General features: G+C 44.9%; 1 protein-coding gene across 1 annotated transcript in view; it reads right to left on the reverse strand.

Moving 5' to 3' along the window:
- Nucleotides 1–469, reverse strand: part of MXI1 (MAX interactor 1, dimerization protein) — a 101,359-nt gene extending 100,890 nt beyond the window's left edge. Inside the window, exon 1 of the mRNA XM_003409124.4 lies at nt 12–469. Coding sequence (XP_003409172.2) covers nt 12–282 — 271 coding nt within the window. The 5' untranslated portion in view covers nt 283–469. The remainder of the gene's footprint in view (nt 1–11) is intronic.
- Between the last annotated feature and the right edge of the window lie 13,032 nt (nt 470–13,501).

Raw genomic sequence — 13,501 nt, forward strand, 5'->3', positions numbered from 1 at the left:
CCCAAACTTACTTTTGTTTTCTTTCTCGATCTGCTCCAGGTAACTGGCGGCCTCGAGGAGAATCTGCACGTTCTGCAGAAAAGTGTTGAGCTTCTCCATCGAGTTCTCGCTGGTGTTGAAGATGTCCGAGAAGGGGCACCTGGGCTTGGCCCCGGCGGGCTCCTCGGACTGGGCCGGGGGCTGGGGCGCGGCCGGGGCCGGGGACACGGCCGGGGGCGCGGCGGGGACCGGCCCCGCGCCCTCGCAGCGCGCCTCCTTGCGCGGCCGCCCGCGTTTGCCCATGGAGGGACGGGGGTCCGCCAAGCTCTTCCCCTTGCCCGGCTGAGCAGCCCGCTCGAGCGTCAAGCCCCCGGGAGACCGGCCGGCTGCAGCGGAGGAGGCGCCTGGGCGAGAAGCCGGCCTGACTTCCCGAGCCTCGCTGCGTGCAGTTGTGTGTGTGTGAGTGTGTTGGGCTCTCTGTGGGTGTGTGTGTATGGGAGATTGAATGAACCTACAGGACAGACAGAGGCGCTCTGGCGCCTGGGTCCTAGTGCGAGCCTGCCGCCAGCGGACCGGTCAAAATAAAAGGTGGAGACAGGCGAGGCAGAGACCGCCTCCTGCAGGCCTCCGCACCCCACCCCCGCCGCCTCGCCCCAAAATTTAACACAACAAGTTTTAATCGGAATGGAAAAAAATATTCGATGCCTTTGAATATACCTGGATAAAAACAAACTACTAAGAATTTTTTTTTTTACTCTTCACATAAAAATAACACCTTGTAAAGAGTCCAGCACAATGCCTGGCACATAGAAGGTCCCCAATAAAGCCCAATTCAAATGGGAAGAATGAAACCATTACACGTAACCTTCCTCCACGATATACATTTCACACACACACGCACACACACCAGGATGTCCGTGCACTGTCACACAGTCCATGAAATCCCCAGGCGGCCCAAGTCCGGTTACAGATTTACTCACCCTTTCTTTATCTCTTCAAATGCAAAGGAATTTTCCAGGAAAGGGAGGAGATGTAAGCATCTCTCTCCACACTCCCCTTCCCGGCCTTGGTCCAGCTGTGCAAAGCTCGCACGCAGCCGGAGGCCTCCACACCTGGCTCCCTTTTATTTGACAGGCAGAAGTGGCAGCCCAGGGACGCCTCCCCCCCCCCCCGCATCTGAACTCCACCTTGTGGCTCTGAAGACCCCTCCCCCAGTTGACATTGTTGTTTTCACTGCTGTTGCTGTCACCCAGTCAGGGTCTACGAAACCATGGATGCTTCCAGCCCTGGGGGGCATCATTGGAGTCAGGGGAATAGTTAGGGGCTGCTCTGGCAAGCCATAAAGATGGATTCTAGTCCTAGCTCTGCGGCACACAGACTCTGTGAGCTTGGGCAAGTCCCTTAACCTCTCTTAGCCTAAGTTTCCGCATTTGTGAGACCTTTGATAAGATTCTTGTGCAATTAAATCATATCTGCACTTACCATACTGCCTGGCCCATGGTAAGATCCTTCCTTCCAGTCCAGACCCAGCCAAGATCCTGGGTCCCCTATTCTGATATAACTTGCATCAAAGATGATTACAAGATGCGGAAAGCGAGATGCTCTGCACTTCACTGGGAAACATCCGTACAAGTCCATCTAAATATTGCTTCCTTACAAGGCATTTGGAGATGTCTTCCAGCAGAACCATTTACACGGAAGACACAGGGAATGCTGCCCCTTGGAGTTGTTCAAGGCAGCCACCCTGCTCAGAAGTGGTTCAAACCCTGCTGAGAATTTACATTTCACTCCAGATATACTGAATCAGAATCTACTGTTCGACAAGATCCTCAGGTGGTTCTTATGTATAATAAATTTTGAGAACAACTGCTCTACTAGTGGCTCTCAGAACTGGTCCCTAACCAGCAGTATTAGTATCCCCTGGGCATTTGTTAGAAATGCAAATTCTCAGCAGGGGTTCAGAGTGGAACCAGTTCGAAACTCTGGGCTTCATATGCATTTGTCATAAAGACTCTTACTGGAAATGGGAAGTTTTAGAAATAAGGAGAGAAAGTACATTTCTTTGTAAAACACTGTATAAACTTACAGAGCGTGTATACACATACACACCCCCTCCCAGAACCTCAAGAAAATCTTTGTGCACTTTTAAAATATAATAACCTGCCGCTGAGATGACAGGAATCAGTAACTGGCATTTTAAAGCCAATTAATTCATATTTGGGACCATAATATAATCATACTACTCACCCAGGGGAGGGAGAAAGACCTGGCAATCTGTTTCTGTAAAGATTACAGCCTAGGAAACCCTATAGGCCAGTTCTACTCTGTCACATGGGGCCACTTTGAGTGGAAAATCAACTGGACGGCACAAAGCAACAACATAACAACATATATTCTCTGCTCATTTTCCATACTGTGAAACATTTTACATGATTGATCTCTGCAACCTTTGGCTAGAATAGAAGCTCCTAAGAGCTGTGAGATAAAAGCTCGGCTTCCAATATCAAAAGAATTACTTACTTTGTTTGTTTGTTTCTATTAGAACCACAACCTGAGTTATTAATTTTTAGAGATCTATAAATTTTAAGAGCTCAGGCTGCTAACCAAAAGGTCAGCAGTTCTAATCCACCACCCACTCCTTGGAAACCCTGTGGGGCAGTTCTACTCTTCGGAATCGACCTGACAGCGACGAGTTTGTTTTTTGTTTTTAATAAATGTTTTTTTAAGGACTTAGGAAGCCCTTGTGTATGCACAGTTTCAAACAAACTTTATCCAAAACCGTTTTGCAAAAACTAGAAAGGTGTGAAATAGGCCTGGCCTTCCTTGCCCCAAATGAAAGATGACAGTGAAACAATGAACCAGCTAAGCCCCAGGAAAAAACTTGGTCTCTCTTTAATTCTCTGCAGGAGGCGTGGGCCAAATGTGTACATATACAGTACCGCAAACTCACGTGTATACATATACACACCCACTGATTCAGGCACACCTCCACACTAGTGCCAGGGTGGGGATAGCTTGTTTTGTAATTATTTATTTATCCCTTTTCTATCTCTCATAGGTCTGTAAGCCTCAGAAAGCCCAGTGGGAATCTTCAGGCTGGGCCACAGATCTAACCAATGCCAAGATAAACAATGGCTTGAAGAAAATCTACAAAAAAGTGCTGATTTGCACTATTCCCACAGTCAGCCTCAGCCCCACCATCATTCCCATGGAAAACATCACTTTTTTTTTTTTTTTAAACTGGTGCCAAATCAAGTTTTCCCCCCATCGTAGGGTCATTGTTTTTTGTTATTATGTGAGTTCTTAACATCAGACAATGGCACCACAAGAGACACAGTGGAGGCGGGAGAAACGCCTTTTTGTTTCACAAAGTCTGTGCTATTGTGCCCTCAAGTCCCTCATATAGTTTAGTTGCATATATTCATTTTGGTAACACGTATGTGGAATGATGAATGTGCCAAGATAAAGCCTGAAGCCCCTTCCTTATTTTTTTCAGAGCCCATCAAGTGTTAAATCATATTAGCATCGCATTGCTTTCTCCTCCTCCTCCTCCTTCCCCCAATTAACAAATTTCTCTAATAAAGTTGGCCCCAACAGAGAGCGTGGTGTTGCAGGGGTTATATCATGGGACAGGCATCCAGGATGCTGGGTTACAAGCTCAGCTCCATTCCTGATTAGCTTTGCTTCCCAGGGGGAGCCATTCAAACCCTTTGCACCTCAGTTTCTCTGGGGGGCTTTGACTCCAGAAGGAAACAGGCATCTTTGGGAACTTGCTGAGAATTTCTGCAGAGGTAGCAGAAAACAGGTAAGGGATGAGAAGGCAGCCACCCTGATAAGGACATTTTAGCTCTTTGAAAGAAAAGCATTGATGAAACCAGCACCATGCCTCTAACCGAAAAATCAAACCCAGTGCTGATGAGTCGATTCTGACTCATAGCGACCCTATAGGACAGAGTAGAACTGCCCCATAGAGTTTCCAAGGAGCACCTGGTGGATTCAAACTGCTGGCCTCTTGGTTAGCAGCCGTAGCACTTAACCACTACGCCCCCAGGGTTTCCACCATGCCTCTGGAAGGGCCAAAATTATCTTAGGTGTCCTCTCAGCCTAAGTCTTGCTTTCCCAACCTTATCTTTCTCTGTTTGGTTTATTCGCTTGTTTGGTAATATTTTTCCGTTGACTTTGCATATTAAAGCAAGATTGTTCTCTCTTTTATTTGCCCCTTCATTCCCCCCATTCTACGCTCTCTTACATCAAAGGAGTTGTTTTGCCTGTAATTATGTCTTTACATACACAGAGGCTTGTTAATTACTGAGAAGGTGTTAGGAGAGTTGCCACTTCCACCTGCATTCAGATGGAATGCTCTTCCCTCTGACATGGACCATTTTGGTTTTCCTGGGCTCTTTAGCCCTGTTCTTCCTCCTTCACCAGCTTAAGCCCACCTCCCCAACCTCTAGCTTTTTCTTGGAGCTTGCCAGCACAGCAGGTCAGGTTCCTCCCTGCTCTTTGCTCTGTGGTCTTTGTACTCATGCTTGGTAAACACCATCAAGAGATCTTCTGTCCCCTGCATTGTCACTTGACTCTTAACCCCGGAGTTTTCCTAGCCAAGCTTCTCCTGGGCACCTTTCCCTTTGGAAAGAAATTGTCCAGCAATGAGCTGAGGAGCTGGCTCAGAACCCCCTCTCCTTGGGCCTTTCATCTTGCCTTCATCTGTCAGAGGGAGGACAGGGTTCCAGGAAAGGCCAGGAGTAGAGGGTTAAGGACTAAAAGACCCAACGGAATGGCAGGAACAAGGAGAACAGCGGGATCCAGCCTCTCCCACTAGCTCAGCATACAACCTGAAAAGTGCTGACCAGGCTTCTTCCAGCCACCCCTCCTGCCCTCACCCCCATCCTGCATTCACCAGTGTGTATAGTCCTGGGCGGAGGATAAGTAGCCTTCGCCCTAACATTGGAGCTCATCCGGGTGTCACCTGTTGCCTGGGCATTGTCTCTGTTCTCCTGGACCCTGCTTCCCTTCTCCTGGACCTCTGAGGCCACCAGGCCGTCCTGGATCACCCAAATCTTGGGCTTCTCCCATCCAGTATCCAGTACTACAGGGTTCATTAGACTATGAGCTCATCAAAGGCAGCTAGCGAGCCTTGCCTGTCCTGGCATCCCCGGCCCCCGAACCTAGTACAGCACAGGCATGGCAGAAAACAGGGGCTCAGGTCAGGAGGATTGCAGGAACGAACACCCATTCCTGCCTGGCCAGAGCCTTGATGCTGGCCCTCTGTGGCTTCCTTGTGCCAGTGTGGCAAGAGGCATTTGACACTGTCTGCAAAGTTATTCTTGAGTCGCTCACATTAAAGTTTAAATATCTAAATGCTGTCTTTGTGGAGAAGCCAGAAACCCACTGAGCCAGATGGTTGAGGTTCCCTTACCAAAAAGTGCAGAGACTTGCCTGCCCTTTCCCTGTCCTTATTGGTATACATATCTGGTGACAAGGCGGGTTTCCTCTGTAATAAGATGCCTCCAATGGAGGATTTTCAAAAACCACCAAGCAATGAAGTCAGTCGGCTAAGAGCAAACTGGCAATCGTGTGAAGCTTATTTTTTCATATCTCCCCACCATAGGGTGTCCTCTCAGTCCTTTAGGCCCCCAGTTTCTGTAACAACTCCATATTTTTTTTAATTAATTCTGCAAAAGATTCTAAATTCGTATACATTAAGGTATCACTGACTGACGATAACTTAAATATGATCGTTTCCAGAGGCATTTGGAATTAAAAATGGCTAGTCCTTTTTTTTTTTTTTAGTCCTTAGGTTAAAGGAATGAAATTCTAATGGTGAAATATCAGGCGTCAGGAGATGGAAAGGAAAGGTAGTTCACAGGCGGCAAAGAGTCTTCCTCTTGTTTATTAGCTGACTGAACTTGGTCAGTCACTTAACCTCTCAGAGCCTCAGTGTTTGCATCTACAAGGTGGGAAGAACAAAGCTTGCCTTGTTGAAGGGGTGTATACAAAGAAACTTTGGAAACTGTAAAGTGCAGTGCACATGTTGGGAATATTATTAGGCTAGAAGATTCTTGGCAGACTTTCAGGGAAAACAAAAACAATGAAAAGATGGAAGTGGGAGTTAGACCAGCAAAATTTTGGACTAGCTACGCAACTGTGTTGTTGTGTGCTGTCAAGTCCATTCTAACTCACAGCAACCCTATATGACAGAGCAGAACTGCCCCATAGGGTTTTCTAGGCTGTAACATTTAGGGGAAGGTTCCATGGTGGCACAGTGGTTAAGCAGTCATCTGTTAACTCAAACGTCTGCGGTTCCAACCCACCAGCCATCCTGGTGGCAGTCTGCTTCTGTAAAGATGTACAGCCTTGGAAACACTATGGGGGCAGTTCTTATCTCTCCTATAGGGTCGCTATGAGTTGGAATCTAATTGACAGATGTACGGGAGCAGATTACCAGGTCTTTTCTCTCCCAGAGCCCCTGGTAAGTTCAAACTGCTGACCTTTTGGTTAGCAGTCCAGCACCACCAGGGCTCCCTCACAACTGTGCAATTTTGTATAAATAATCTTGCCATCTGAGGTCTCAGTGTCTGCGCCTATGAAAAGAGGGTTCCGCTGGCACAGAGTCAACCTCTCTTCCCATTCCAAAAAAAGCATCATTTATTCATCTCCCCCATTTCTATTAATCACAGACGGGATTGTCACTGCCCATTGTGGTTTTGGATAAGCACAGGAGAAACTGCAGGACCACACTGAACTGGTAAAATTCTAGCCAAGAGCAAAGAAACTTGCGTTTCAGGTCACCTGATCTGCCTTATCTCTGAGAAAGGTCTGTTTCCCACTGGCTCTTTTCTGAAAAGCTAAAAATACAGCTGGAGGAGCCCCATTCCTGTCTTCAGGGGATCCTAGGGGCCCAGGACCCCCGTCTGTGAACAACTGGACTGAATAACTTGAAAGGCAGCATTGGGGGTGTGCAAAGTTGACAGGAAAGCAGTGTCCCGGAATGGTGCTTCTTCTAGCTCCTGACCTTCTGCCTAGATGCCTGTCACCACCCGCCCTCTCCTCCATTCTCAAGCCTATTTTCTTTCTCCTTTCTCCATCTCTCCTGCTTCAGGCCTGGAAGTTGCCCTCTCCTTTTCCTAACCTGAAGCTCAGTTGTTGTGTGTGCAAAGGCTGATGAGCACTGAAGTGGGTCTGTTTATCAGGAGACATTGAGAACCTTCTGTGGGCCAGGCTTGGCCTGGGTGCAGGGACACAGCAGTGATTAAAGAGCCAGTACTTCCACTCCCATGGAACTCACCTTCTACTCAGGTACACACATCAGTATACAGACCAGACATACACATGCAGATATACATATAGCAACACATGCCCACAAAGACGAGCTCCTTTCCTTGCTCCTATGTCTTTCAGAAACTCCAAGTTAGGACTAGAGTAGAAGGATCCATACAGAGGGACTATTACATGTTCTGATGTGTTCTTGTTATTAGGTGCTGTTAAGTCGATTTTGACTCAAAGCAACCCCATGGGACAGAGTAGAACTAGTCCATAGGGTTTTCTAGGCTGCAATCTTTATGGGCAGGAGCTGTGGTGGTGCAGCGTTTAAGCACTCAGCTGCTAACCCAAAGGTCTGCGGTGTGAACCCACTAACTGCTCTGCAGGAGAAAGACACGGCAACCTGCTTCCGTAAAAAACCCTATGGAGAAGTTCAGCTCTGTCCTATAGGGTTGCTATGAGTCAAATTGACTTGATGGCAGCATTAAGGAAACAGGTCACCAGGTCTTTCTCCCTTTCAGTTAGTAGCTGTTGTGTGACCGGGGCTCTTCTCACACATCACAGAAATAGTCATAAAAGAGTGAGGAAAGATTCACCTTCACGATTCCCTTTTCTCTCTTCTTACTTATACTGGAAATTTATGTGTTTGCATACAACTGACCCTTCACATGTTTCAACAGAAGCAACGTATACTTCTCTATAGGTAAGAATCGTATACTTTTCAAAAAATTTCACCTCATTCTAATTCACAGAGGTGTGAAGATCTCACAGGTATGTGCTCCCTGCCAAACAGTCTCATCAAAACAACTGCTTAAAATTATAACCTACCTAGAAAGTCAGAAATGTAATCAGAGGCTATTTCCATATAACTACACCCTAAAAAACCCATCCCAGACAGGCAGGCACATGAGAATAACATGTTGGCATACAGTGGCAAGAATCTGCCATAGACTTTTCATACTTAATTGCATCATTATTAAAGTAGAATTGAGCAAAAATCCCAAACACAGATTCCAAGAGGCTGGAATTGGAAAATTCTCAGTTTTCTGGTTCACTTTTCAAAGACTTGGGAGGATGGGACTCTATCAGATCTTAGACTTAAAAAATGCTAGGAAAATATCTTCTCGTTTTGTTGATTTTAATCTAACATTCTTTGGACATAAATACTTCTGAGGTTGTTGTTGTTGCTGTTAGGTGCTGTCGAGTCACTTCCTATTCAAAGTGACCCAGTGCACAACAGAACAAAACACTGCCCAGTCCTGCTCCATCCTCACAATTGTTGCTATATTTGAGCCCATTTTTGCAGCCACTGTGTCAATCCATCTCGTTGAGGATCTCACTCTTTTCCACTGACTCTCTGCTTTACCCAGCATGATGTTCCTTCCCAGGGATTGGTCCCTCATGATAACATGTCCAAAGTATGTAAGACGAAGTCTCACCATCCTCCCTTCTAAAGAGCATTCTGGCTGTACTTCTTCCAAGACAGATTTGTTCATTCTTTTGGCAGTCCATGGTAAATTTAATATTCTTTGCCAACACAGTAAATCAAAGGCATCAATTCTTCTTCAGTTCCCACGCATATGAGGTGATTGAAAATACCATGGCTTGGGTCAGGTGCACCTTAGTCCTCAAAGTGACATCTTTTTTTTTAACACTTCAAAGAAGTCTTTTAAGCATATATGCCCAATGCAATACATCCTTTGATTTCTTCACTGCTGCTTCCATGGGCATTGACTGTGGATCTAAGTAAAATGAAATCCCTGGTAACTTCAATCTTTTCTCCATTTAACATGATGTTGCTTATTGGTCCAGTTGTGAGGATTTTTGTTTTCTTTATGTCGAGGTGTAATCCTTACTGAAGGCTATGTAGTCTTTTTTCTTCATCAGTGTTTCAAGTCCTCTTCACTTTCAGCAAGCAAGGTTGTATCATCTGTGTATCAAAGGTTGTTAATGAGTCTTCCTCAAATCCTGATGCTGCATTCTTCTTCACATAGTCCATCTTCTCAGACTATTTGCTCAGCATACAGATTGAATAAGTGTGGTGGAAGGGTACAACCCTGACACACATCTTTCCTGATTTTAAACCAAGCAGTATCCTCTTGTTCCATTTGAACAAACTACCTCTCGGTCTGTGAGCAGTTTCCTCATGAGCACAATTAAGTGTTCTGGAATTCCCTTTCTTTGCAATGTTATCCATAATTTGTTATGATCCACGCAGTTGAATACCTTTGCATAGTCAATGAAAGACAGGTAAACATCTTTCTGTTATTCTCTGCTTTTAACCAAGATCCATCCGACATCTGAATTCAGCTTGAATTTCTGGCAGTTCCCTGTTGATGTACTGCTACAACCGCTTTTGAGTTATCTTCAGCAAAATATTACTTGCATGTGGTATTAAAATAATTTCCACATTCTGTTGGATTGTCTTTCTTTGAAATATGCACAAATATGCATCTCTTCCAGTAGGTTGGCCAGGTAGATATCTTCCAAATTTCTTGGCATAGACAAGTGAGCAGCATCCATTTGTTGAAACATCTCAGTTGGTATTCCATCAATTCCTGAAGCCTTGTTTTTCACCAATGCCTTCAGTGCAGCTTGGACGTCTTCCTTCAATACTATTGGCTCTTGATAATATGCTGCATCCTGAAATAGTTGAACATTGACCAATTCTTTTTGGTATAGTGATTCTGTGTATTCCTTCCATCTTCTTTTGATGCTGCCTGTGTTGTTTAATATTTTGCCCGTAGAAATACTTCAGTATAGCAACCCCAGGCTTGAATTTTTTTCTTCAGTTCTTTCAGCTTAAGAAATACGGAGTGCGTTCTTCTCTTTTGATTTTCTAACTCCAGGTCTTTGCACATTTCATCCTAATACCTTAATTTATCTTCTCAAGCCACCCTTTGGAATCTGCTGTTCAGCTCTTTTACTTCATCATTTCTTACGTTCTTTTTAGCTGCTCTACATTCAACAGCAGGTTTCAGAGTCTCTTCTAACATCCATTTTGGTCTTTCCTTTCTTTCTTGTCTTTTTAATGACCTCTTGCTTTCTTCATGTATGATGTCCTTGATGTCATCCCACAACTCATCTGGTTTTTGGTCATTAACGTTCAATAAGTAAATCTATTCTTGAGATGGTCTCTAAATTCAGGAGGGATATACTCAAGGTTGTACTTTGGCTCTTGTGGACTTGTTTTAGTTTTCTTCAGCTTCTGCTTGAACTTGCATATCAGCAATTGATGGTCTGTTCCACAGTCAGCCTATGGCCTTGTTCTGACTTATGTATTGAGCTTTGTCTCTTTCCATAAACGTAGTCGATTTGATTTCTGTGTACTTTATCCACTGAGGTCCACATGCGTAGGTGCCATTTATGTTGTTGATAAAAGGTATTTCTGATGAATATGTTGTCCGTCTTGTAAAATTCCATTATGGGATCTCCTACATCATTTCTATCACCAAGGTCATGTTTTCCCACTACTGATCCTTGTTTCTTGCTTTCGCACTCCAACCATCAGTAATTATCCTTGCGTCCTGATTGCATGTGTGATCAATTTCAAACTGCAGAAGTTAGTAAAAACTTTCAATTACTTCATCCTTGGCATTAGTGGTTGGTGTGTAAATTTGAATAATAGCCGTATTAACTGGTCTTCCTTGTAGGAATATGGATGTTATCCTATCATTGACAGCATTGTACTTCAGGACGGATCTTGGAATGTTCTTTTTGACAATGAATGTGATGCTGTTCCCCTTTATTTTGTGTTTTCTGGCATAGTAGAACATATGACTGTCTGATTCAAAATGGCCAAATCCAGTCCATTTCAGCTCACTAATGCCTAGGATATCAATCGTTCAGCATTCCACTTCATTTTTGACAACTTCCAATTTCCCTAGATTCATACTTTGCACATCCCATGTTCCGGTTATTAATGGGTGTTTACAGCTGTTTCTTCTCATTTTGAGTCATGCTACTTCAACAAATGAAGGCCCAGAAAGCTTTACTCCAACACATCACTAAGGTTGACTCTACTCTGAGGAAGCAGCTCTTCCCTGGTTGTATTTTGAGTGCCTTCAGACCTGAGAGTCTCATCTTCCAGTATTATATTAGACAATATTCCTCTGCACTTCATAAGGTTTTCACTGGCCAATTTTTTCAGAAGTAGGTCATCAGGTCCTTCTTCCTAATCTCTCTTAGTCTGGAAGCTCCATGAAATCTGTCCACTATGGGTGACCCTGCTGGCATTCGAAATACTGGTGGGCTTCCCATGTCACAGCAATATGCAAGCCACCGAAATATGACAAACTGACAGAGAAGTGGTAGCTTTTGAGGGTAGGTGTGTATATAAGTATATGTATACTGTCTTTGAGACAGTGTAACTATAAAAGCTAGTATCCATAGAAAGCTTGTCTTGTAGGCCCTGTTCACCACGCACAATTTTATTCATGCTCATAATCACTCTCTGAGCTACTATCATCACCTCCATTTTACAGATGAGGAAAAGTAAGACCTTTCCCCAGATGGCACAACTAGTGAGTGGCAGAGCTAGGGCTCTCCCTGATCTCCTGCCTGGCACTGCAGGACTGCTCTCCTTACTGTTCTGTACCCCACTTATCTTCATTCAGCTCTGTCCAGGCACACTTGGATGGGGTGTAAGTTTTTGAAGTCTTGCTAACTGGGTTTATGTGCATACCAAAGGTGCTTGCTCCAGACCCTCATTAGATTGTAGACAGAAAATTTCTCCAGCAAAGGGAACTTGAATTTTCCACCTCTGGGCTGTGAGCTCTTCCAGAGCAGGGGCATGGCATCCCATGCAGTGCCCAGCACAGAGTAGCTGCTCCATATGCATTTAGTTATTACAAACTGTGTGCAGGACCAGCACTGGAGTAGACAGCACCTCCACTGTTATCTGTCAGACATCACCAACCTTCTGTTAACAACTAGGCTGACCTCCCATGGTGTCTGCCCTTGCCTTTACTCAATCTACCCCACTGCTGGGTTAAAGGAACACACGGTGCCAATGTCTGCAGAAGGCCCAAAGAAAACATACCTATTGGCTGCCTGGGCCAGGGGCTATGAAGCTGAAAGTAACCCACAAATGCATTTGGAAGGGCCAAGGTTCATGTAGGGCACAGATTTTGAACCTGTGGCTCTGTGTTAGAATCACCTGGGGATAGGGCTGCTGGATTTAGCAAATGAAAATGCAGGACACCCAGTTAAATTTGAATTTCAGAAAAATGAGGAAATTGTTTTTTAGTATAAGTATGACCCATGCAATATTTTGGACATACTTACACTAAAAATGATTCATTGCTCATCTGAATGTCAAATTTGACTGGGTGTCCTGTATTTTACCTGGCAACCCTAATCTGAGGGGCTTAAAAATATATATACTGATTATCATGGATTGAATTACATCCCCCCAAATATGTGCACCAATTGGCTAGGCCATGATTCCTGGTATCGTGTGATTTTCGAGGCAGGATAGGTGGCAGTTGTGTTAGTGAGGCAGGACTCAGCCTATATATAGACTGGATTGTATCTTGAGACAATCTCTTGAGATACAAAAGACAGAAGCAAGCAGAAGGACAGAGGACCTCATACCACCAAGAAAACAGTGCCAGGAGAAAAGCACGTCCTTTGAACATGGGGTTCCTGCGCAAAGAAGCTCCTAGTCCAGAGAAAGATTGATGAGAAGGCCGACAATGAGAGAAAGCCTTCCCTTGGAGCTGACACCTTGAATTTAGACTTTTAGCTTGCTTTACTGTGAAGAAATAAATTTCTCTTTGTTAAAGCCATCCACTTGCAGTATTTCTGTTACAGGAGCACTAGATGACTAAGGCACTGATGCATAGACTTCATTCCAGAACAACTAAATCAGAATCTCTGGAAATGGGGGCAATAATTTTCAAAAGCTTCCTAGGTGATTCTAATACGCAGTTATGCTTGGGAATCACTGATAGAGAGAAAGGAGGTAAGACAGAGTTTAGCCCAGGGAGAGCAACCTCTGAGTAGGGAGCAGGAGGAGACATGTGGCAAACTTCACCTACCCAAGGTTCTGTCTTTGGGGAGCTCTGTTGGGCCACATCCCAGAGACCAAGCTGACCATAGCCAGAGAGGAACTAGGCTGTGCAGTCAACTGAGGGTCCTCAGGGCCACACCAGGGTGCCCAGCACCGTCTCTAGGGAGCTCAGTGCCCTCCAGAGACACTGAGCATCCTCCTACCACCTCCATCCCAGAACAGCTAAACCAGCATGTATTGAATTTC

Source organism: Loxodonta africana, chromosome 16 (genome assembly GCF_030014295.1).
Source record: "Loxodonta africana isolate mLoxAfr1 chromosome 16, mLoxAfr1.hap2, whole genome shotgun sequence".
NCBI lineage: Eukaryota > Metazoa > Chordata > Mammalia > Proboscidea > Elephantidae > Loxodonta > Loxodonta africana.